Genomic DNA, 25,896 nt, shown 5'->3' on the forward strand with positions numbered 1-25,896 from the left:
AATGTCATCAATACAAACATCCAGAGTTTATTAAAACATGTATTATACATCATTTACATCAGGAGGAAGCAGTCTTAGTCAATCAGAGCATCAAACATGTTCATTTCCTTCCACATCCAATAAGTCACATTTTGGAGAAGGGACACTTCTCACGAGGAGACTGACTGCATGAAGCTTTGTACGTTCCCCCAGCAGTCAGCCCATGAGAAAGAACTATTTCCATTCACCGTGAATATGGTTTTCACTCCATCTGGCGTGAAACCATTCCATAACCTAACCGGTCCAGATATACAACATCCCACAGTGTATACATCCCACAGTGTATACATCCCACAGTGTATACATCCCACAGTGTATACATCCCACAGTGTATACATCCCACAGTGTATACATCCCACAGTGTATAGCCCATATGCTGTTGCCTCACTGCCATATTACAGAGTGGTTCCTGATGACTGGGCTGTTGTTGGAGCTGCCACTTTGAGGTTGTGATGTGATGTCCCCATGGATGTTGCTGAAGGACAACAAGAGATTGTTGTAAATCAACAGGCACCATTCGGGGGGTTCTCAGCTTAGTCACTCACATCCATCAGTTTCTCAGTGTCTCCTTCAGAGTCACTGTCTTCATCACTCTCGGCCAATTCTGCTGGGCGTTTCATTCCTTTCTGCTGGGACAGGGCGAGTGCATACCTTATGTTGTAGCGATTCCAGTCACACCTTGAGAACACAAAAGCAGCACCAGTCAGTGTCGTTCCTTCCTCACCATCTCCCAATCCAAAACATACAACACAACGTGCAACTTCAGAAACAGAGAGACACATCTCCGACAACGCTAATCAAGCGTCACACCATGGCCTCACCCACTACCCACCAATCCAGCACCCATACCCAATACCTCCCCACGCACACAGATTAGATTAGATTACTTAGTGTGGAAACAGGCCCTTCGGTCCGACAAATTCATACCGACCCTCCGAAAAGCAACCCACCCAACACCATGGGCAATTTAGCATGGCCAATTCACCTAACCTGCACATCTTTGACCTGTGGGAGGAAACCAGAGCACCCAGAGGAAACCCACACTGACACGGGGAGAATGTGCAAACTCCACACAGAGAGTCCCCTGAGGCGGGAACTGAACCCGGTCTCTAGCGCTGTGAGGCAGCAGTGCTAACTACTGTGCCACTGTGCCACCCAAATATTAGCCCAGTTTATAAAACGTGTTCGTCAACACCTGCAACATACTGCTCCCCACGTCAGGAGAATCAAGAATGGGACATAGCAACTTAAAATAATTATCAGAAGATGCAGAGACATGACAGAAATCAACTTCACCAAGACAGTGGTTAGGGTCTGGAATGTACCGTCCGAGGGCGTGGGGGAGGGGGAGGTTCACTCGAAGGATTACGGTCTGGAATGTACTGTCTGAGAGAGTGTGGGGGCAGGGAGAGGTTCACTCGAGGGGTTAGGGTCTGGGATGTACTGAGAGAGAGTGTGGGGTGCGGGAGTGGATCGAAAGTTTTAAATTGATGACAGATTGTTATCTGAAAAGGAAGAGTGTGCTGGGTTTCAGGGAAGGGATGGGGAGGACTTGTTGCTGACCCGATAGTTGAAAGGCTGTAACTGGGATATCAGAGAGTGCAGCTTTGGGGCTATGTGTGAAGAACATAGAGGAACGTCTGGACAGGAGCCTGCCATTGACTTACAGCTTGGACACGGTGTCAAAGTGATGTCGGATACTTCGCTGCAGAGCCTGGATCATTGGCAGTAACACCACCGACCTGTGGGAACAAACATACAGCCACCACATCAACCTGCACATTTCCAGGAACTGTAAAACCAACAATACTGTAACAGGCAACTTACCCTGAACACATCCCCGAGACTGCTCTGCAAGCAGTGATACCCAGCAGGCACAGTCTATTAGAGGGCACTGTCATGTGGGACTATGTGCAGGGCAGGGTGTAAGCTGGGGCACTGCAGCAGGTCTCAGGCAGTAAGGGGAGGAGCACAAGATCAAGGCTGTTCCAGGCAAAGCAGCAATTTACTTGTAATTCTTTCAATGTTTGCCATATTCACTGCTCCCAACGCAGTCAGTCTCCTCTCGATCGGTGAGCCCCAGCACAGACTGGGTTACCACAACCGCTTCATCTAAAGGGATTCTTGAGGTGCCAGAGGAAGGTCAGAATTAGGGGAGGGAGGAAGGGATTCATCCCTTCAAGCCCACTCCCCCAGTTACCATTTCCCTGCCTGCCTGCTCCCCATAGCCCTTAATCCCGATTTTCATTAGAAACATATTGATTTAGGCTAGGTGCATCTGTCAGGGGTAAATGCAGAGCAATGGGGAAGGAGAATGGATCTGCACAGGTTACCCTTCGGAGGGTCGGTGTGGACCTGTTGGGCCGAAGGGCCTGTTTCCACACTGTAGGGATTCTATGGATCCAGTCTGGAGTGTGTTGATTGGTTCGGCCCCGACCACGCTGTGGGGCAATGAGTTCCATAGATTCACAACCCTCTCAGAGGAATTGTCTCTCCTGATCTCAGGTCTGAGTCTACCTCCTCGCACTCTATCTATAACTGTGTGTTTGTGACTGTCCCACATGGATCTTATCAATCCCCTTCAGTATTTCAGATCCCTCAGTCAGCCCCCCGCCCCCCTCAGGCTCCTAAACCTCAGAGTACAAGCCCAAGCTCACACGACGTCCCTTCCAGCCCCGGACCTGTCACCGTTCCCCTGCCTGGGGAAAGTTGGCAGGATGTCTCTCCCGTACAGCATGAAGCTGATCTCCCCCCCGGCTACCCCACAGCCTGACTCTCACCTGGCCTTCAGCTTCTGTCCGTGGAGAGTGAGTAAGCGCTGGGCCCAGGTCAGGAAGAACTCCAGGTGCCGTGAGGTCTCCAGAGCCGAGGCAACAAACTGAAGGACTTTCTCCACGTAGGTCAGAGGCAGAGTTGAGCACACCAGGTCAACTGGAACACAGAGAGAGACAGAGAGAGAGAGATGGGAGGTAAGACAGGCACAGAGCAGAGAAACCAAAGAGAAAGGGGAGACAGAGGGGGTGTGAGGCTGATGCCACCTTGTTGTGTGGTTATGAAGTTGCTCACAGTCACATCTCATAAAGATCTGAGGTCTCGCCGGTCGAATACAGTAACGGAGAAGCTGGGGCAGGAAGGCGCTTCGTATCAATGGGCTGTCTGATCCCAGACAGAGTGCCGCACCGTCAGAGGGTCAGTGCTGAGGGAGTGCCGCACCGTCAGAGGGTCAGTGCTGAGGGAGTGCCGCACCGTCAGAGGGTCAGTGCTGAGGGAGTGCCGCACCGTCAGAGGGTCAGTGCTGAGGGAGTGCCGCACCGTCAGAGGGTCAGTGCTGAGGGAGTGCCGCACCGTCAGAGGGTCAGTACTGAGGGAGTGCCGCACCGTCAGAGGGTCAGTGCTGAGGGAGTGCCGCACCGTCAGAGGGTCAGTGCTGAGGGAGTGCCGCACCGTCAGAGGGTCAGTGCTGAGGGAGTGCCGCACCGTCAGAGGGTCAGTGCTGAGGGAGTGCCGCACCGTCAGAGGGTCAGTGCTGAGGGAGTGCCGCACCGTCAGAGGGTCAGTGCTGAGGGAGTGCCGCACCGTCAGAGGGTCAGTGCTGAGGGAGTGCCGCACCGTCAGAGGGTCAGTGCTGAGGGAGTGCCGCACCGTCAGAGGGTCAGTGCTGAGGGAGTGCCGCACCGTCAGAGGGTCAGTGCTGAGGGAGTGCCGCACCGTCAGAGGGTCAGTGCTGAGGGAGTGCCGCACTGTCAGAGGGTCAGTGCTGAGGGAGTGCCGCACTGTCAGAGAGTCAGTACTGAGGAAGTGTGTGAGCGGTTGCTGATCCCTGCGCAGGGTCATTGCCTGTCAGAGATGGCTGTATACTCACTGTCTGTGTGAGGCACAGTCTCCAGAACCTCCAGGATCAGTTTGGTCTCGTTCAGGCGGAATGCCATCATGATGGCTGCTGTAAATTCCTTCTGACGTAGGACCCGCCTCACGCTGCTCGGCGTAACCTCCTCATCCAGATCAAAGGGGTCAAAGACCACACAACCATCCAGCGAGTAAAGGAGGAGCCCCTCTGTACTGGTGGCAGCCCAGCTCCTGCCTGGAGGAAGAGAGATTTACTCTCATCACCCACACCTTCTGCTGTCCCTGGGAGTGTGTGATGGGGACAGTGTAGAGAGAGCTTTACTCTGTATCTAACCCCGTGCTGTCCCTGTCCCTGGGAGTGTGTGATGGGGACAGTGTAGAGGGAGCTTTACTCTGTATCTAACCCCATGCTGTCCCTGTCCCTGGGAGTGTTTGATGGGGACAGTGTAGAGTGAGCTTTACTCTGTATCTGACCCCATGCTGCCAGGATATACTGGAACACTGACCTTATTTTCCCTGTTATCATCCCAGCAGTTACTTGGCTCACTCCTGGAAATGAAAGATGGAACAGATGTGTCTATTCACACATCGTTATTACAATTTCTATACTATCAATTTTGTTTCACATATTCAATTCCCTTTAACCAGACCCCCGGGAGATCACACTGCAGCTTCTCAAAGAATTATGCTTCATATTGTAATGGTTTAAGATCCTCAATTTGTTCTGAATCACTCACGACAGTAATATCAGATATCAGAATGGCTTCACTCAGTTCAGCACAGTCCGATGCAGTGTGCAGGGACCCACCCAGCTCAGGGAACTGATGAGACTACAGACAGTCCGTGAGGGTGACCTGGCTCATACTGCTTACCTTTTCATTATTTTGATATTACAAGGAACAACAAGAGTTAGACAGAAGATGGACCTTAACACTCTCGTGTTAGAAACCAGTTTACAATTGGCCACATCATCTCTCAGTGTCAGGTCTATGGTGAGGGATGAACAGGACGCTCAGAAATGTTGGTCTAACACCAACCCCAGCAATGGCTGAGCATTTACAATAAACTGACCGGAAAAGCAGTTACCAGGGAGACCTGAACAATGAGAGACTTATATTGAGTCCAAAGTGCTGCTGTGCAGAACGCAGTGTGCCCCGGTCAGTGAGTACAGATTGTTCTCACACGTCGTACCTGTTGGTGAGAAGGAAAGGCACATCACTCGGATCTCCGGCTTAAAGTGTCTTAAACTCATGTCACCTACAGTTACAGAGAGAAAGGAGAGCGTTAGTGCAAGTCTGGCACTGGCTTCACTTCGTGTTAAAACACTGCACATTTATCCATGTGCAGCACAGCTAAGGGAAGCTCAGTCTCACCCTGATCACTTCACCCTCATAACCAAGCCAAAAAATCAAACTACCTTCAACACAGACAGACCACAAAAGGCACTGGTACAGGGGGATCAGAGAATCTCTACAGTGTGAAGCATCAAATCAACACCAACCCAGAAACACCCCCTGTCCCTGTAACCCCACATTGCCCATGGCTAATCCACCTAACCTGCACATCTTTGGACTGTGGGAGGAAACCGGAGCACCCGGAGGAAACCCACACAGACACGGGGAGAACGTGCAAACTCCACACAGACAGTCACCCAAGGCTGGAATTGAACCTGGGACCCTGGTGCTGTGAAGCAGCGGTGCTAACCACTGAGCCACCGTGCCACCCATAATCATACATCACAGCCATTACCCAGCTCCTCGTTCAAGAACTTGGAGAGAGGGGAGAATGGACAAGAGAAGTCAAGGTAAGTGATTCGGATGAGGATTATAAGGGCGACATGGGTAACTGAACTCTGAAATGACAGCTGATAGCTCTCTCCTGCCAAGGGCTGTGCTGTTGTACCATACCCACCTCTCTGAACCAAACTCCCGAAAAAGGAAAAATTAAAAGTACAAGCCCATATCTGAGCCCCTCCCTGATTCTCCTTTCTCAGTTATTTCAGATTATAAACCGACATGGTCTCAAAGCAGAACTAGGCCCTTGGCTTCTCAGGTCTGAGGACTCACATAACTCAAAACATTTACTTTGTTTCTCTCTCCACAGATGCTGCCAGACCGAGGGACGGAGTTATAGGGTCAGGATGAACAAGCTCGGACCTGTCTCTTTCAAGCATACAGCTGTACAACATGGGAACAGACCCTTCGTTCATGCTGAGGGGGGGGATCTTTCAGAGGGGTATAAGATCGAGAGGGGCATGGATAGGGTGAATACACTCAAGTCTTTTTCCCCAGGGTTGGGGAATCGAGGATTAGAGGGCAACAGTTTCAGGTTAGAGGGGCAAGAATAAAAGGGAACCTGAGGGGCAACGGTTTTACACAGAGGGTGGTACGCAGATGGAATGAGCTGCCAGCGGAAGTGGTTGAGGCGGGTACATCAATAGCATTTACCCCTGTAAAAGGCCTTTGGACAAATACATGGACAGGAAAGGATTGGAAGGATATGGGCCAAGTGCAGGCACGAGGTTAATGTAGGGAGTCAGGTCAGCATGAACAAGGGTCTGTTTCCGTGCTGGATACCTGTACGACTCTGGTTACCTGGTTCTTCAATAAAATCATAGTCTGACCTTGGCATCAACTCTATTTCCTGACCCTCACACCCCTCCCCATTAGCCCCAACTCCCTTGTCAGTCAAACATGACACAGTCCCCATCGGTCTCTGGGGAAGACAGTTCCAAACATTAACAATCCTCAGAGAAAACAAACAAAACACTTTATCCTCGCTGTTTTCAACGGCAGATGGTTCTGTTTTAATCAGTGACCTCTCCTGGTTTATGATTCTTCACGAGGGAACATGGTCTCTGGACTGACCTCATCAATCCCTACAGGGTTTGAGGTTTCAATCAGATCGCCTCTCGTTCTTTGAAAGTCTAATGGGTCCAGGTTCAGATTAACTAAACTTTCTACCTAAAATACCTCCTCCCCCTCCCCCTCCTCCTCCCCCTGCCCGGACTTAGTCAAGTGAACTGCCTCTGAACTGTTTCCAATTCCTGTGAACGTTACCGTAGTCATCAGGACTAATGCAAGAATGCCAAATTCCACACAATCACAACTGTTTACGACACATGGCAAAAGGGTGCTGATTGGTTACAGTGTTGCCATGGAAAAAGAAATGGGAAACTATAGTCTCAGATTCCCAAGAGGTTCACCAATAGGGGAAGGCTTGAACACAGAGAACAGGTCCCTGTGTTTGAATGTGTCTCACATCCAGCAAGGAGCAATGAGCCGGAACAAATGATGGTAATTGGTCTCATTCAATTTCATGTCTAGAAACAGCACAGCTGGTGGCTGTAGTTATGCCATGTGGTTAAGGAGTTCAGCCAGGATTTTACTTTTAACCTGTTTTTTCTAATCAACCTGTTCAGAAATGTTATTACACACATCTGAAGCAGGTGAGACTCCAGCCCAGGCCTCCTGGTCTAGGGCTAAGGACACTACTGCCGCACCACAAGGGGACCCTCAACTAGGATTTTAATGCAAAATATATCTGCTCAGCATTGCTGAAACTATTGCCCATATTGAGAGGATAACATTGAAAAACACTCACCAATCACAATATGCAGTCAACTAATTAATTCATCACTTTGGGGGGGGGTGGAAACGATATAAACACCAACACCCTTCCTGTCATTTCCAAACTCCACCTGCACCATATCACACTGGGGCCTCACTACAGCTGTATTCCCAAACACTTTACCCTTCTTAACTCCTGGCAAGCTGATAGCCACTCCATCCTCATCACCAGCACCGTCGTCAATCAATGCCATGCTTCCAAACTCCGTCATCTTCCTGCGATCCAGGAACTCCTGGAACACAACCATCAATTTGTTAATACACCAAACAGTCAATCTGAAAAGGCCATACAGCCCAAACTCTCCTACCGCAACTGTTGGAGAACCACATTAATGCCACTGTCCCCCAGTGAGGGTCAGTGAGTGTGGGACTGTCCCCCAGTGAGGGTCAGTGTGTGTGTGGGACTGTCCCCCAGTGAGGGTCAGTGTGTGTGTGGGACTGTCCCCCAGTGAGGGTCAGTGAGTGTGGGACTGTCCCCCAGTAAGGGTCAGTGAGTGTGGGACTGTCCCCCAGTAAGGGTCAGTGAGTGTGGGACTGTCCCCCAGTGAGGGTCAGTGAGTGTGGGACTGTCCCCCAGTGAGGGTCAGTGTGTGTGTGGGATTGTCCCCCAGTGAAGGTCAGTGTGTGTGTGGGACTGTCCCCCAGTGAGGGTCAGTGTGTGGGGGACTGTACCCCTAGTGAGGTTCAGTGTGTGGGGGACTGTACCCCCAGTGAAGGTCAGTGTGTGTGTGTGGGACTGTCCCTCAGTGAGAGTCTGTGTTTGCGTGGGACTGTCCCCCAGTGAGGGTCAGTGTGTGTGGGGGACTGTCCCTCAGTGAGAGTCTGTGTTTGCGTGGGACTGTCCCCCAGTGAGGGTCAGTGTGTGTGGGGGACTGTCCCTCAGTGAGAGTTTGTGTTTGCGTGGGACTGTCCCCCAGTGAGGGTCAGTGTGTGTGTGTGTGTGTGTGGGACTGTCCCCCAGTGAGGGTCAGTGTGTGTGTGGGACCGTATCGCAGTGGGGGATCAGTGTGTGTGGGACTATCCCTCAGTGAGAGTCAGTGTGAGTGGGACTGTCCAGGAAGGAGGGTTAGATCGGACAGTACAGAATGAACATTATGACATTTCAAATGCTATTAATGGAGGGTTAGACGATGGTAAGTAGAGATGATGTTGCTGTTTCCCAGGATACTTACCTCCATTGCATCCAGAGAGAGGTTACACGAAATCTCAAACTTCTTCACCAGGAGCTGCTCTTTCACGTTGTAAATGCAGACAAACTTGGAATGTCCACCAGCCAGAACCGACAGGCCATCAGCTGAATAACACATCGTGGAGAAGGACCTGAGAGCACAGCGAGAATATCAACAGACAGCGGCCCCCGAGTGGCAACCCCCTCAGCCCCTACCTCCACCCCCAGCAGGGAGCCCGGCCCGCACCCCCAGCAGGGAGCCCGGCCCGCACCCCCAGCAGGGAGCCGGGACCGCACCCCCAGCAGGGAGCCGGGACCGCACCCCCAGCAGGGAGCCGGGACCGCACCCCCAGCAGGGAGCCGGGACCGCACCCCCAGCAGGGAGCCGGGACCGCACCCCCAGCACTCACCGGCCCTTGGCTGCTTGCTTGGCTGTGATCTTGTCCTGCTCCTTGCGGCCCATCTGTAGATCGTGCCGTCCCTCGATGGAGCCGGTCTGCACCGCGTTCTGATGATCCCAGAAGGTGATCTGACCATCGAGTGTGACAGCAGCCAGCTCCTGTCCATCCGGGCGGAACGCAACGTCCAGCACTACAACAGATCAATCAGACAGGCAGGTAACAGGCAGCGCCCGCTCAGACAGGCAGGGGACAGGCGGCGCCCGCTCAGACAGGCAGGGGACAGGCGGCGCCCGCTCAGACAGGCAGGGGACAGGCGGCGCCCGCTCAGACAGGCAGGGGACCGGCGGCGCCCGCTCAGACAGGCAGGGGACCGGCGGCGCCCGGTCAGACAGGCAGGGGACCGGCGGCGCCCGGTCAGACAGGCAGGGGACCGGCGGCGCCCGGTCAGACAGGCAGGGGACCGGCGGCGCCCGGTCAGACAGGCAGGGGACCGGCGGCGCCCGGTCAGACAGGCAGGGGACCGGCGGCGCCCGGTCAGACAGGCAGGGGACCGGCGGCGCCCGGTCAGACAGGCAGGGGACCGGCGGCGCCCGGTCAGACAGGCAGGGGACCGGCGGCGCCCGGTCAGACAGGCAGGGGACCGGCGGCGCCCGGTCAGACAGGCAGGGGACCGGCGGCGCCCGGTCAGACAGGCAGGGGACAGGGAAAAGACAACTACCGTCAACTCTACCTGTACCCCTCATTATTTTATAAACCTCTACCAGGGCACCCCTCAACCTCCAACACTGCAGTGAGAAGAGTCCCCAGCCTTTCTCTTTAACTCAAACCCCCCAAACCCAGCAGCATGCTGGGAAATCTCTTCTGAGCCCTCTCCAGTTTGATGGTGTCCTTCCTGTAACTGAGCGACCAGAACCAGACACAGTATTCCAGAAGGAATGTCTTTTACAGCCTCAACATGACATCCCAACTCCGGCACTCAAAGGCCTGAGCAGTGAAGGGAAGTATGTCAACCTGTCTATATGTGACACAAACATGAAAGAATTATGTATGTACATCCCGAGGTCTCTGTTGTACTACACAACTGAAGCCCTTCCCGTTAACTCTGTAAGCCCAGCCCTTGCTTGTTTTTCCAGATGGAGCTCCCATCTGCCATTTTGTCAGCCCATTGACCCATTTGATCAAGATCCTTTGGTAATCTTAGATAACCTTCTTCACCGTCTACTGTGCCACCGATTTTGCGGTCAATTGCAAACCTACTAACCACGGCTTCTATATTCTCATCGAAATAATTTACTTAAATGATAAACAAAAGGGGAACCGATCCCTGGGGAAGCCCGCTGGTCACAGGCCTTCAGTCCGAAAAGCAACCCTCCACCATCACCCTGTCTCCGGCCATTGAGCCAATCTTATAGCCAATTGGTAAACTCACCCTGAATCCCATTGGACCTAAACTTCCTAACTGGTCTATCATGCAGAACCTTGTCAAAGGCTTTACTAAAATCCAAATAAACTATATTCATTGTTCTGCCATCAACCTTTTTGTCCTGAGAACACACTGGAGGCTGGAGTTGTCAATCATAGGTCAGCGATATTCCCACTTCACACTTACAACCGCCTCTCAGAGAGGCCAGTACCCGGCCTGACATCTCTCTTTGGACACACTGTCCACCTCTCACTCAGGGAGGTATCTATAAGCTGACTGGTACCTCTCAGTCATCCCCCCCTCCTCTCTCAGGGAGATATCTGTACACTGGCTCGTGTCTCAGACACCTGTTAGGCTGGTATATTGACAGCTATCTCTCCATCCATGAGTAAACTGCACAATAGCTACAACAACAATTGTTGCCTCACCATCTGAATTCAGGACAAAAGTCTCTTTGGTGCTCCAGCTGTCGAACATATCCCATAATTTCACCGTCTTGTCCCATGACGCACTAGCCAGGAGTGTGCGTGATGGGCTGAAGCTCAGATTACTGACTGGACCCTCATGCCCTGCCAGCACCTGTGGAGGCAAGGTTTAAACAGTAAGAAGCTGTTTACCAAGTGACTAACACAGGGGACCTGTCTGACCCAGCACCTAGCTACAGCACTCAAACACGCAACACCTCCATCCCCATTCTCCCCTCTGTGTCCAACATCACCCCTACATTCCCACTCCTTACCGAAACATCCAGGGAGGGAGACACTGAAGGAACAGCGATATATTTCCAAGTCAGGATGGTGAGGGGCTCGGAGGGGAACTTGCAGGGGGTGGTGTTCCCATGTATCTGCTGCCCTTGTCCTTCTAGATGGAAGTGGTTGTGGGTTTGGAAGGTGCTGCCTGAGGATCCTTGGTGCATCTGCGACTGTGTGTCAGCAGTGGTGGGAGTGGGTATACAAGGCTGCTCAACCCTGGCCTCCACTGTACATCTGAAGAAGTCATTCTGGTTTTGAAAAGTTAACTCTGCTTTCTCTCCATAGATGCTGTGAGACCTGCTGAGTTTCTCCAGCACATTCTCTGTGCCAGTTCCAATTTTCCCTCCCGCCCTGTCTCCACCACCGATGCTTAGTAGCAGCCACTCTCCATCCTGACTTGGAAATCCCTCACTGCTCCTCTCCTTCTAGATCCTGCTGGAAGGGTCAGGGTGGTGTTGGGGGAGACTGGCAGACTGAGGACTGACGACAGATGACAGAGGCTGCAGCTGCTGTGTGTCTGGGTGAGATAGGTCAGGCCCTGCGAGTGGTTAGCACTGCTACCTCACAGCGCCGGAGACCCGGGTTCAATTCCCACCTCGGGCAACTGTCTGTGTGGAGTTTGCACATTCTCTCCGTGTCTGCGTGGGATTCCTCCCACAGTCCAAAAGTGTGCAGGTTAGGTGAATTGGCCACACTACATTGCCTCTAGTGTTGGGTGAAGGGGTAAATGTAGGGGAATGGGTCTGGGTGGGTTGCTCTTCAGAGGGTCAGTGTGTACTTGTTGGGCCGAAGGGCCTGTTTCCACACTGTAAGTAATCTAATCTAATCTAAAGAGACGGAATTCATTCAGGAGCAGCAGGAACAATAGGCCATTCGGCCCATCCATCTGTCCTTCAATATATTATTGCATCTGATGATCAAACTCAGTGACCTGTTCCAGCCTTCTCTCTGTACAGACAGCAGAACATCATGGATCTTGTGTTGAACAATCAATCGCAAACTCACCTCTAGTAAACGGCCAGTTTGCATTGACCAGACAAATATTTCAAAGGAATCCTGTGAGCCAGCGCACACAATCTCCCCACTCATATCCACAGCCAGACAGGTGAACTGAGTGGGTCGTGGTGATGTGAACGTTCGGAAGTTTCGATACCTGTGGAAACACAAAGGGAAGTGTTCATTCAGCAACACTACCCCGAACTGTCCCACCAGCTACATCATCAACCAGACCATCCCTAACAGCCCCCAATCCCAAATACCCACAAACGCACCAACCCCCAATCCCAAATACCCACAAACGCACCAACCCCCAATCCCAAATATCCACAAACGCACCAACCCCAACCACCCACAAACACACCAACCCCAATTCCAAATCCACCCCCAAAGATAGCAGCCCCTTTCCAAACAGCCCCAACAGCACGCAATGACCAGTATTATTTCAGACAAAACACAGACTGTGCGACACCCACGTGCTGTCCACAAAAATCACCAAGCTCCCAGCTGCCTGCACTTTAACACCTTCCCCTGTTCCCTGGCCAACATCTCTGCCTCAGGATTGCTGTGGAGCTCCAGCAAAGCTCTGCACAGGCCGGAAGGACACCACCTCTCCAGACGCTCAGTACATCGTCACGGGGGGAGATGACGGCAAGGTGAGCCCTCCTCCACTCCCCCAGCCTCCTCTCAGAAAGGACTGCACTTAATTCAGAACGTCGGCATGGGATCACTTTACTGAGTGACTGTTTATCCATGCGCACACTGAAAGCTAATGCAATTTAAAGTAAATTATTAAAATGCTGGGGTTATGAGTGGTCAGCCCATTGTGTTCACACCTGTCAGCAATGGTCTGCCTACATTACACCCATTTCCAGCTTTTGGCCAGAGTTCAGACAAACAGGATTCAGGATTCAGTGTCGAGTTTAACAATTTTAAAGTTTGAGCACCTTCTCCCACGTTGTTACCCCAACCCCCGCACACTGCGCCCTGTCTTCACATGGGCTGCTTTCACAGACAACCCGCTGTCAGTCACTGACGGTCCCCATGAGCAGCTATTCACTCCCCCAGACTGACCTTTACCTCTGACAAACTGGTTCTCTCTCTCTCTCTCTCTCTCTGGGTTCCATCTCCACCCATCATTGACTCCTCCCTCATCCCTTCCTCAGCATAATACCAAGCCACCATCAGTTCTGAAGATGGGTTACTGGATCTGAAATGCTAACCCTGCCCTTCTCTCCACGGATGCTGCCAGTCCTGCTGAGTTTCTGTTTTTCCTTCGGATGTATTCCCCAGCCTGCGTTGCTGTGTACACGCGCAGGGGGAACATTACCTGCTGCCATCAAGGAACTCACCTGTGAAGGTCAAACGCTCGCACTGTCCCATCCAGAGATGCACTCAGCACCACGAAACCAGTGGAGTTAAAGGTCACTGCAGTGACAGCGCTTGTGTGTTCGGTGAAGGTCACAATACAGAAACCACTGCTCGTGTTCCAAACTTTCACCTGGGGGGGGGGGGGTAGGCCAGAGGTCAAAGGTCACTCACAATGAACCGTTCCCACACCGACATTTAACACACGGACAAACTAACAAAGAGGAGGGATCAATAACTACAGGCCAACAGTAACAGACAGAGCATGGACCTCACTCTCCATCACCCCCCCCCACCCCCGCACCCCCCGCCAACTCCACCCCCACCCCACCCCCACCCCCTCCACCCGCCTCCCCACCGTGGCGCATCAAGGTTGAGAGGGGTCCTGATGGAGGTGTACATTTTTCTGAGGGGCATAGAGAAGGTGGATAGGAAGGTATTGTTTTCATAAGCAGAGGGGTCAGTAACCAGGGGACAGGAGAAGGGTAAGGGGAGAGCTGAGGAGGATGTTGCTAGCTCCAAGCAGAGTCACTGCCTGAAAGGGTGATTCAATCAAAGTCTCGTAACATTTAAACAATATTTAGATATTCACTTGCATTACTATAACCTTCAGAACTCTGGCCAAAAGCTGGAAATGGGTGTAATGTAGGCAGACCATTGCTGACAGGTGTGAACACAATGGGCTGACCACTCATAACCCCAGCATTTTAATAATTTACTTTAAATTGCATTAGCTTTCAGTGTGCGCATGGATAAACAGTCACTCAGTAAAGTGATCCCAGGCCGACGTTCTGAATTAAGTGCAGTCCTTTCTGAGAGGAGGCTGGGGGAGTGGAGGAGGGCTCACCTTGCCGTCATCTCCCCCCGTGACGATGTACTGAGCGTCTGGAGAGTATGACAGTGTGACCATGCTGTTGAAGTGACCTTGCTGCTTGAACACGTAAGACTCACTCTGCCACTCCCAAACCAAGAGCTGCCCCAGACCTGAAACACACACAAACAAACAAACAAATGTGGCCTTATCCTTTCAATCCAACAGAGACCAACGACAGCAAACGCCCTCGATCATCAATCCCAACCATCAGCAGGTTTCCAGCAGCACCCAACCACTCCTCTCTAACACCCCTGAATCCCACATCCTCACCTTTCCCCTAAATCCTTTACTTTTCACCACCTTGTTGCTTCCCAAAGTAATTCCCATTTTCCCCAGAACTTTCTGCTGGAGTTCCTCCAATCAGGATTCCACCCTCGCCCCAGTTCTGAAGCAAATCTGAGCAAAGTCACCAACAACATCCTGCGAGTGTGACAGGGCAAAGGATCACTCTCTATCTTCCTCAAAATATCGATAGCCTTTGACACAGCGACCACACCATCCTCCCCCAGCCCACCGTCACCATCGGCAAACTGGCTGCGACTGCTCCCATCCAGTCCCATTCTCAGTGCACAGTCAGACAATCCCACAGCAGCCAGCCCTAACTCAGCGCCACCTCCACTCGCCAGGCTATTTATCTGACACTGGGTAAGCAGAAATGTTCTTCAATTATAAACTAGGAAGACTGAAGCTATTACTTTCAGGAGAAAGTGAGGACTATAGATACTGGAGCTCACTGCCGGGAGTATGGTGCTGGAATAACACAGCCGGTCAGCAGCATCCGAGGAGCAGGGGAATCTCAGCCTGACCTGCTGTGCTTTTCCAGCACCACTCAGGCCATTAACTTCAGTTCCTAGCAACAGATTCCAAGTCCCTGTCGAGGGTGACCAGTGTGTCTTATCCAAACCTCAGCCAAGATCCTGAGCAAATTCTGTCGGTCACAAAGACCAAGCTCCATAATGTTGTCTGATCCGGATGTCAATTAAAACCGAAAGAAAGTGTGTTCAGAAGCAGAGAAAGGCAAATCAGGTTGGAAGCAGAAACAGGTCCAGAGAGGGACTGGATTCTAGAGGGAGCATGAAAGCTCACCCACACAGCAATGGGCAGGGGGGTTCTGGGGTGGATCAGGGTCATCGTGACAACTGGCTGGGAACCGGGCCTGGGAATAGGGTCTGGAGTGGGGAACCGGGCCTGGAGTGGGGAACCGGGCCTAGTGGGGAACCGGGCTGGGAACAGGATGTGGAGTGGGGAACTGGGCCTGGGAATAGGGTCAGGAGTGGGGAACCGGGCATGGGGAACCGGGCTGGGAACAGGATGTGGAGTGGGGAACTGGGCCTGGGAATAGGGTCAGGAGTGGGGAACCGGGCATGGGGAACCGGGCTGGGAACAGGATGTGGAGTGGGGAACTGGGCCTGGGAATAGGGTCAGGAGTAGGGAACCGGGTCTAGGAACAAGGTCTGGAGTGAGGAACCAGGCCTGGGAATAGGGTCTGGAGTGGGGAACTGGGCTGGGAATAGGGTCTGGAGTGGGGAACCAGGCCGGGGAACAGGGAACTAGGTTGGGCCATATAATCAACAAGGCAAAAGAAAGGAAATAAATATAACTAAGCTGAGATTAAAAAGTGCTGACAGAAACTAATGGGATACACCCCCCAGGTCGATGGGATATACCCTCGGTTATTAAAGGAAGCAGCATCAGAGATAGTGGATGCACTGGGAGTATTTTTTATTAGTGAGTTTTGAGGAGATTTGTAGCTCAGGGTTGAGGTTCTGGATGTAGGTTAGTTCACTGAGCTGGAAGGTTCACTTTCAGATGTTTTTTCACCTTACTAGGTAACATCTTCAATGAGCCTCTGAATGAAGCACAGGTGGTGTAGCCCGCTTGCTATTTATATGTTCGAGTTTCCTAGGGTTAGTGATGTCATTTCCTGTGTTGACATAATTTCCTCTGATGTCTTTTCCTGTTTTATTTCTCAGGGGGTGGTAAATGTAATCCAAGTCAATATTTTTGTTGATAAGAATTCCGATTGGAATGCCATGCTGCTAGGAATTCTCGTGCATGAGTCGGTTTGGCTTGTTCTAGGATGGATGTGTTGTCCCAGTTGACTGGGATGTCACCACAGGAAATGACAGCACCAACCAAGGGAAACCCAAACACAAATAGAAAGATGGCCACGCCACCAGTGCATCATTCGGAGGCTCACTGAAAAGGTTACCTAGTCTGGTGACGAAACATCTGAAAATGAACCTTCCAACTCAACAAGCAAACCTATATCCAGAACCTCAACTTGAGCTACAAATTTTCTCAAAACTCGCTAAGTTCCTGGGGATTTATCGATGGTTTAAGATTCTGGAAAAGTCCCATAGGATTGGAAAACTGTAATCATTTTATATAAGAGGAGAAGGTGAGCAGAAGGCAATGTGTGGCATGAATTAAAACATGACCTTTTCAAAAAGGCTTGATCTTTAATTTACAATTGTAGAAAAATGCACTGACTAATTAGTTTCCTTACAGAGGAGATAGTATTTAATGTAACCAACTGCCTTAATGGCAGTTACATTTGCAATTAATTTTTCCAATAAAACATGGCTTTTTGTTTCACTTATTAACATTTAATCATATTTATGAATTCAATACTGTTGCAAACCTTACAAAGAAAAATAAAACGTCAACAGTGCTTCAATTAAAAAAAGGCCCATGCTATAGGAGGGAGGATGTTAGCATGGACAGAGGGTTGGCTAACTACTAGAAGACAGAGAGCTGGGTTAACGGGGCTTTTGCAAAACGGAAAGCTGTAACTAATGGGAGTGCAACAGGGATCTGTGCTGGGGCCACAATTATTCACAATATACAATAGTCATCAGGATAACTAAAGTGAACACACCATTTCCACGGCACAAAGACCAGTGGGACGGCATGTCGCTGTGATAACACAAGGGTTTGTCAGCTGGAAGATAATGTGGCAAAACATGAGGAAGTATAGAGCAGCTGAATATTATTTAAATGAAGAAAGAATGCAGAAAACGATAAAACTTTCACCCTCCAATGTGAACACTACCCTCAGTCTGGGGCAATTGGGCATAATATTCAAGATGAAATTAGATTACTCAGTGTGGAAACAGGCCCTTCGGCCCAACAAGTCCACACCGACCCGCCGAAGCGCAACCCACCCATACCCCTACATTTGCCCCTTATCTAACACTACAGGCAATTTAACATGGCCAATTCACCTGACCTGCACACCTTTGGACTGTGGGAGGAAACCAGAGCACCCGGAGGAAACCCACGCAGACACAGGGAGAATGTGCAAACTCCACACAGTCAGTCGCCTGAGGCAGGAATTGAACCCGGGTCTCAGGCGCTGTGAGACAGCAGTGCTAACCACTGTGCTGCCCCAAGATGTAATTTCACCAAATCCCTGTAAAGCTCTTCTAATAAAGACCGTTTGGTGTCCTGATTGGAAGGTGTTCCAGTGAGCTGGGTTTCGGTGTACGACAGTTAAATCCCTTTCAGCATCAGGTTCTACCGTTAGAAACTATTCACTTTTCCATGTGACACTAAAGTGAATCTTCTCACATTTGCCTTCCTGCAGCCTCTCCTCGGCTGGGGACAATCAGCAAACCCACACATTACCCTCTGTCTCTGCAAAACCCTCACAAACACTTCCTCACCTGGACATCCAAATGCAATCCAGTCCCCAGACACATTCACAGAAATGGACTTGATCCTTTGGTCTGAAATACTGGAAACAACAAGAATTAGGAACTGGAACAGGCACAGAAATGTCACTGCCTCCCACCCCAGATTCCTCACCATGTCAGTCCCCAGGCCCGTGAGGGGGAATAAAGCAGTGATGGTCAGCTCCCTGACAGTGACCAACCCCTCAGTACTTTCCCACGCTGTTGACACTCTCCCCCAGACCCTTGAAGACCACCCTAACCCACCCACAGTTACTGACTGGAAGAATCAATGCCTCCCAGTTTACTGCCCTCTCACTGCAATCCCCTGAAACCCTGGGAGTTTACCTGAGCGAGTGGATGAGGTTAAACTCTGGCAGCTCATGGAGGTGAAATATTCCCGAAGCAAACCCCGTGACCAGGAGGTGGGTTTTCTTGTGGTAAGCAGCAGCTGTCAGGTCATTGAAATCCTTCTCTTTATTGAAATAATGCCTTCAAAACAAAAAGGGTTGGAAAATACCGAGTCTTAAATTGGGGAGCGGGGGGTAGAGAATGGACATTCAGTGACAGGAGAGGGGGACAGTGAGAGACGTTTGGAGGTGGGGGGGGGCAGTGACAGAGGGACAGGGCAGCGAGTGAGAGAAAAGAAAGAGAGAGAGAGACAGGCAATGAAAAAGAGAGAGGGGGCAGCAAGAGGGGGAATATAAACAGTGAGAGTGACAGAGAGAGGGTGCAGAGAGACAGACAACAAAAGAGAGGTAGACAGTGAGGAGGGAGTGTGTGTGCATGAGAGAGAGAGAGCACGCAAAAAGGTGGAATGAAGAGAGGGAGGGATTAGGACTGCCACAGACAAATGTAGAGCAACAGAAACAAATGACAGACACATTGTCAGAATGTCAATGACAAACCCGTGTGTATCCGGAACATTTCTTACTTCCCAACAAGAGAATATTTCACTTTCCCAATCCTCTCTTGCTCGGATTCTCCTTTTCCCTGAATGATATCTGCACTCTCCCCTTCGAGTTCTTGACTGTGGTCAGTCTGTGTTTTGTCCTTGCTCTTTGGGAACTGGCGTTGCAGACCCTCAGGCTCTGTATCACACTGCCACACACACAGGGTAGCGTCTCGACTCAGCGTGTAGATCTGCAGCAAAACATACCTCCATTCAAACTGAAAGCAACTGCAGCAAACCCATACACCACCCAGCAGGCAGTCAGGGGCACCTTCACACCATCACCCTACTGTGGGGTGTGGGGTCAGGGGTCAGGCTGGGCTGCCCAAAGGGTGCCAGTGAATATCTCTTGCAATGGAGGGGGAAATGCAAACCCCGCTGGGATGGGGCAGGAGTAAGGTGAATGCAATCAGGAGTTACTCACGTCCAAACTCTTCTCTTCAAAAAAGCAGGAAACGATGGTGTCTTTGTGTCCCCCGAGTGAGTAGTAAATGAGATTGACCCAGCGTTCGGCTCCAAATACCCAGGTACTGCTGTCCACACTCCCCACCGCAAAACACCTGCAGCACACATTGCCCAGACCGTCAATCAGGGCCCAGGGAGATCACTCCCTCCCCCACCACGCGCCCCTCCCCCACACCACACTCCCCACCCCCTCACCGCACACCCCTCCCCCTCCCCATTCCCCCGCTCTCTCCCACCGCGTGCCCCACCCCCACCCTCCCTCACCACACACGCTGCTCACAGGAACACAAACACCAGCAGCACATCCTCCTCGGCGTACACCCCCAGGCCGTTGCTGAGACATGTGTCCCAGTGGACAGTGATTACGTGATCAGATTGACAAGAGGGTTTTACAGGACCAGGAGGAACTAGTTCGCAGCCATGGCGATGACCCAGTCTCTACTACCTGCTGTCAAGGAGGTGAAAGGTGCTATATCAATGAAGCTTCCTCTTACTTTGAGTCATCAGTCCAGTCGAAGCACGTTGTCTCATCGTAGGGTCCGAAGTACGTCTTGTCCAGCACGAAGGGGTTAAACTGTCTGCTCTTGCCAGGAGCGTGATACATCAGAACAACATTATTCTTACTCACAACAAACTTCCTGTGAACAAAGACCGAGAGACCAGGTTACACACAGGACCACAGGGACGGGGGGGGGGGGGGGGGATGGGTCAGACCCAGCGTGCCAAGCTGTGATCAAATGGAGGCCCGTGGGGATTATTGGCCATTACCTGCCGTCAGGCGAGAAGCTGATACTGTGCACCCGGGCATGGAAGTGAAATCGATGCAGCACCGCTTTACTGATCAGACTGACCAACAACGCATCCCCATCTGCAAACACACAGAGACAGCCAGCCACTGGCATTACAGTGCACATCATACACAGGCCCAGGGAGGAGGGGATGGGGAGGCTGGGGAATGGCAATGGGGACAGAGAGTATGTGTCAGGGAAATGGGGGGGGGGGGAATCAGGATGGGGAGTGGACAGGATTACAAGAGGGTGTGAGGGTACACAATCCTCTTACCTTCATCGATAAGGATGGCGAGGTGACCATCGGGAGACTGCCCAACACAAACAATGTTCCGCTGAGCAGCAAAAGGCAACGTCTCGGCCTTGTTACTGCAAGAAACCAGGGCAGGGTCACAGGAGGTTCACATCAAACACACACAACACCAGGCCCACCCTGATGGAGCCCTCCCCACTGTCAGACACACATCCACACTCAACATGCACTGAGACACCACCACCACACACACAGCCAAGGCTACGGCACTGCACAAAAATACTTTCTCAGTACTGAGGGAGTGCTGCACTGTCAGAGGGTCAGTACTGAGGGAGTGCTGCACTGTCAGAGGGTCAGTACTGAGGGAGTGCCGTACCGTCAGAGGGTCAGTACTGAGGGAGTGCCGCACCGTCAGAGGGTCAGTACTGAGGGAGTGCCGCACCGTCAGAGGGTCAGTACTGAGGGAGTGCCGTACTGTCAGAGGGTCAGCACTGAGAGATTATGGGTACTCTCTCTGTTGGCTTTGCTAATAGCCATAAAAATAGAACGATGAATACTTTGAGTTTGCTGAAGACCAAATTATCAAGGTCCTTCCTTATCTGGTCTGTGGCACCCTGGCTGCTTTTAATGTGTCCTTCTAATTTTAATGTTTACTAATTGAGAAAGGATGATTTTTTAAAAATTGCTGCAGGTAGACAGTAACCCGGCATCATTGCAAGCATTGTTTACATAGCTGCTTGTTCAAGCAAGTTTGTGAAGTGTGGTCTGCAGACGAACTGGAGCTGGGGAGCTGTGTACAAATGGAGTTTTGGTTTGATAATTGGTCACTACTCCACAAACCAATCTGTTACCCTTCACTGGAAATCAAAGCCCACCATTCACAGAAATTTCATAAAAGTTAAAGATTCTGAAATAATACACAAAGATGCCTCAACTTCCCTGATTCACAGACCCAGGTTGTGAGAGCATGGACTAGGTTTCTGTACTTAATAAAAATCATATAAGTCATTCCAGGCACAGAAATTTGTATCACAGAAAAAGGACCTTCGGTCCAGTACATCAGCACTAGTCAAATACAACCACCTAACGATTCTCGCCCCATTCCCCAGCACTCAGTCGTATATGCCTTAGATCTAAATACTTCTTCAACAATGAGGGTTTCTGCCTCGCCCGCCACTCCAGGCAGTGACTCCCAGATTCCCATCAGCCCCTGGGGTGTTAGGGCTTTTCTTCCCAGCCCCTTCCCTTAAGTCTCGGTCCCCGGATACTGGAGCAGGATGGCAGGGAAGCAGCGTTCTGACCAGCACAAGACTCACCTCAGAAACCACTGAACTCCCTTGCTCTGTCCATCATCCTTTTGTCCATCTATCTGAGGGTCCGTGTAAGGGGAGTTTCTAACGGAACTACAGTTTCAGTTTGGAATGTTGCATGATGACTGTTTATACCTTTATACATTTAGCTAGAGTCTAATTACTCATAATAAAAAGGTTCTTTTCCATTAAGTACTGAATCCTGGGTCATGTTTTCCACCTGGGATTCAGTTATGGTTACCTGGGGCACTAACACACTGCAGCTTGTGGGAGTTTACTGGGTCACCTCCCCTTCATTACAGCAATGTTTCAACTTCACAAAGTACATGTCTGGTTAGAAAGGTCTTTGTCACATCCTATAGGTTGTGTGAAGGTGCTAGAGAAATACAACTCCATTGGCTGACTGAGCAGGATCTCCCAGTCACCTGTGCACTGCCCTCCAATTCCCCAAACTCACTTCTTCAGATCAAAGACCGTGATGCGATTTCCAACTGGACTGATGACAGAGTTTCCATCTGGCGAAAAGCTAAGGTTTCCATGGCGATAAACTGTCCCCAGTAGGTTCGAGAACTGATGGGAGTAAAACACAAAGGTCAGTCAGAGAGCTGTGGAGGGTCCCTGCACACCTCCAGGAGAAACAGCAGGGATAAAGCAGCTCCAGGCCATTACCATTCACTCTATAAATATCTCTCTCTTCACGTCCCTACCCCAGCCACACCTCCTCCCAATCTGCCATTCCTGATGAAGGGCTTTTGCCCGAAACGTCGATTTCGCTGCTCGTTGAATGCTTCCTGAACTGTTGTGTTCTTCCAGCACCACTGATCCAGAATCTGGTTTCCAGCATCTGCAGTCATTGTTTTTACCCAGTCCCTGTACTGTCAGCTCAGGGAATCAATTTTTTTATTGTACACCTTATCCATAACAAGTTAGAACCATGTCTATCTCGATCAAACCTTCCCTCAATCTCCATTCATCCAAGTAGACCAGCTCTCCATCCCAACCCCTCGTCCCTAAATCATTCTGTGAATTTCCTCTACACCCTCTCAAGGACGTCCCTCTGACACCACAGAGACCAGGAAGGTGCGGAAAGGATGTCCCCTCTCGTGGGTGAATTTAAAACTAGGTGAAACTGTAGGTGCTGGAGATTAGAGTCAAGATTAGATAGTGTGGAAAAAGCACAGCAGACCAGGCAGCATCCGAGGAGCAGGAGAATCAGGAATGAATGATAAGGGCCTTTGCCTGAAATGTTGATTCTCCTGCTCCTCGGATGCTGCCTGACCTGCTGTGCTTTTCCAGCACCACACTCATCTTGAATTTAAAACTACAGTTGACCAACTAAAAAATAATAGGTCACTAGTTTAAAACAAGGAAACATTTTCACTGAGAGGATTGGGAGTCTGTTCCTGAACAGATAATGGAAGCAGAGTCTCTGAATATTTAAGAGAGAAATAAGCAAATTAATGAACAATCAGATCAGCCACAATCTTATTGAATGGTGCAGCAGCTCTGAGGGGCTGAACGGCCTGCTCCAGTTTGATGTGGTTGAGGTAATTGATCAAATGGAGACTTAAGGAACCTCCAGGGACATGGGGATGGTCTCTCCTGCAACGAACCAGCACAGGAATGACAGGCCGATTGGCCACCTCCTGTGAACCTACCCCCTCACCCAAACCCCCTCCCACAGACAGGGTGACCACTAGAGGGAAATCAGAGCATTCCTGCAGAGTGCAAACAGGCCATTCAGCCCATCGAGTCCACACTGACCCTCTGTAAATCACCCCCTCCCCCCAAAAACTCCCTGTGACCCTGCATTGCCCCCTCCCCCACCCGACCTCAACATCCAGAGGGAACCCACACTGACACCGGGGAGAATGTACACCCCTCCCCACCCCCACAGAGACAGACACACACTCCCCACCCAGAGAGACAGACACACACCCCCCACAGAGACAGACACACACTCCCCACCCAGAGAGACAGACACACACACCCCCCCACCCCCCACAGAGACAGACACACACCCCCCCCACCCCCAGAGACAGACACACACCCCCCCCACCCCCAGAGACAGACACACACCCCCCACACCCAGAGAGACAGACACACACCCCACACCCAGAGAGACAGACACACACTCCCCACCCAGAGAGACAGACACACACCCCCCACAGAGACAGACACACACCCCCCCACAGAGACAGACACACACACCCCCCACCCCCCACAGAGACAGACACACACACCCCCCACCCCCAGAGACAGACACACACCCCCCACACCCAGAGAGACAGACACACACTCCCCACCCCCCACAGAGACACACACACACTCCCCACCCCCCACAGAGACACACACACACTCCCCACCCCCCACAGAGACACACACACTCCCCACCCCCCACAGAGACACACACACTCCCCACCCAGAGAGACAGACACACACACCCCCACCCCCACCCAGAGAGACAGACACACACTCCCCACCCCCCACAGAGACAGACACACACTCCCCACCCCCACCCTGAGAGACAGACACAGAGACAGAGACACACTCTCTCCCCACCCCTCCCCCTGACCCCTGACCCCGGGTCTTACCCTGAAATTAAATTTCATTTTTTTTTCTCTCGATGTTCCCTCGTGGCCGCTTCACGCAGAACTTGTCGCCTCGGGTGCACTTCCGCCCCGCTGTGACGCACTTCCTTCGGTCCCGTTCATTTCTGCCCCACTGTGACGCACTTCCTTCGGTCCCGCTCATTTCCGCCCCGCTGTAACACACTTCTTTCTGCCCCTGTTCGTTTTCTGCCCCGCTGTGACGCACTTCCTTCGCCCCGCATTCATTTCCGCCCCGCTGTGACGCACTTCCTTCGGCCCCCGTTCATTTCCGCCCCGCTGTGAAAATACATTTGTAAAATAAACCATGAACCTGTGGCAGGTTAATGTTGGGTTTTGAGGCCAGTGACCCTCAGGCCAGTCAGCCCATTCACTCTGCTACCCCATTAACCAGAACCCCTGAATACCACAGGGGTTGACCTCTGACCCCATGGCCTGACCTCCCTGACCAGTCAGACAGGAATCTAACACAAACTATAAAAACAACTTACTGCCGACCCTGGAACATGAAACAAAACAGGAAACACTGGGAAATCTCAGCAGGTCGGGCGGCATCTGACGTTTCGGGTCTAACTGACCCCCATCACAGCTTTGACAAAGGGTCAGTTAGACCCGAAACGTCAGATGCCGCCCGACCTGCTGAGATTTCCCAGTGTTTCCTGTTTTGGTGTCAAAAAGAAAAGCTGACAATGCACACTTAACAATGTATTAATGTTACACAAGTCATGGTGCACTTTAGAAAGACAAATCTTAGCAGGACTTATACACTTCATGGTAAGGTCCTGGGGAGTGTAGCTGAACAAAGAGACCTTGGAGTGCAGGTTCATAGCTCCTTGAAAGTGGAGTCACAGGTAGATAGGATAGTGAAGAAGGTGTTTGGTATGCTTTCCTTTATTGGTCAGAGTATTGAGTACAGGAGTTGGGAGGTCATGTTGTGGCTGTACAGGACATTGGTGATGAAGAGCTTATGCCCGAAACGTTGAATTTCCTGTTCCTTGGATGCTGCCTGACCTGCTGTGCTTTAACCAGCAACACATTTTCAACTGTGATCTCCAGCATCTGCAGACCTCATTTTTTACCAGGACATTGGTTAGGCCACTGTTGGACTATTGCATGCAATTCTGGTCTCCTTCCTATCGGAAAGATGTCGTTGTGGGATATAGGTAAAGTAGTGTTACTTGTGTAATTATAATTACTTATACAAAATAAATGAACTCACACCAGTGTGTAATTGTCTCAGCCAAGAGCTGAGTCAACAAGAAACTATGTGGAGGAAATGCATAATTGTGTTTTTGTATTAGCTAAAAATGTATGCAAGAAAGAAACGGGACTGCACAACAATGGTAGAT

The 25,896-nt window shown here is 51.1% G+C and overlaps 1 protein-coding gene across 1 annotated transcript; it reads right to left on the minus strand.

Annotated features, from left to right (window-relative positions):
• Window positions 1-24,637, minus strand: pwp2h (PWP2 small subunit processome component). Its single transcript, XM_060833240.1, has 21 exons — window positions 24,533-24,637; window positions 22,396-22,508; window positions 20,650-20,744; window positions 20,356-20,455; window positions 20,082-20,225; window positions 19,547-19,682; window positions 19,105-19,313; window positions 18,519-18,662; window positions 18,165-18,235; window positions 14,470-14,606; window positions 13,607-13,755; window positions 12,264-12,411; window positions 10,935-11,085; window positions 9,093-9,273; window positions 8,687-8,834; window positions 7,639-7,747; window positions 5,077-5,142; window positions 3,902-4,120; window positions 2,820-2,970; window positions 1,707-1,781; window positions 1-717 (listed from the first exon to the last, which is right to left on the minus strand). The coding sequence occupies exons 1-21, from the start codon at window positions 24,548-24,550 to the stop codon at window positions 573-575; spliced, it is 2,709 nt and encodes a 902-aa protein (XP_060689223.1). The 5' UTR covers window positions 24,551-24,637; the 3' UTR covers window positions 1-572.
• Window positions 24,638-25,896: the final 1,259 nt, after the last annotated feature.

The sequence above is a fragment of the Hemiscyllium ocellatum genome, chromosome 12 (genome assembly GCF_020745735.1).
Source record: "Hemiscyllium ocellatum isolate sHemOce1 chromosome 12, sHemOce1.pat.X.cur, whole genome shotgun sequence".
Taxonomy (NCBI): domain Eukaryota; kingdom Metazoa; phylum Chordata; class Chondrichthyes; order Orectolobiformes; family Hemiscylliidae; genus Hemiscyllium; species Hemiscyllium ocellatum.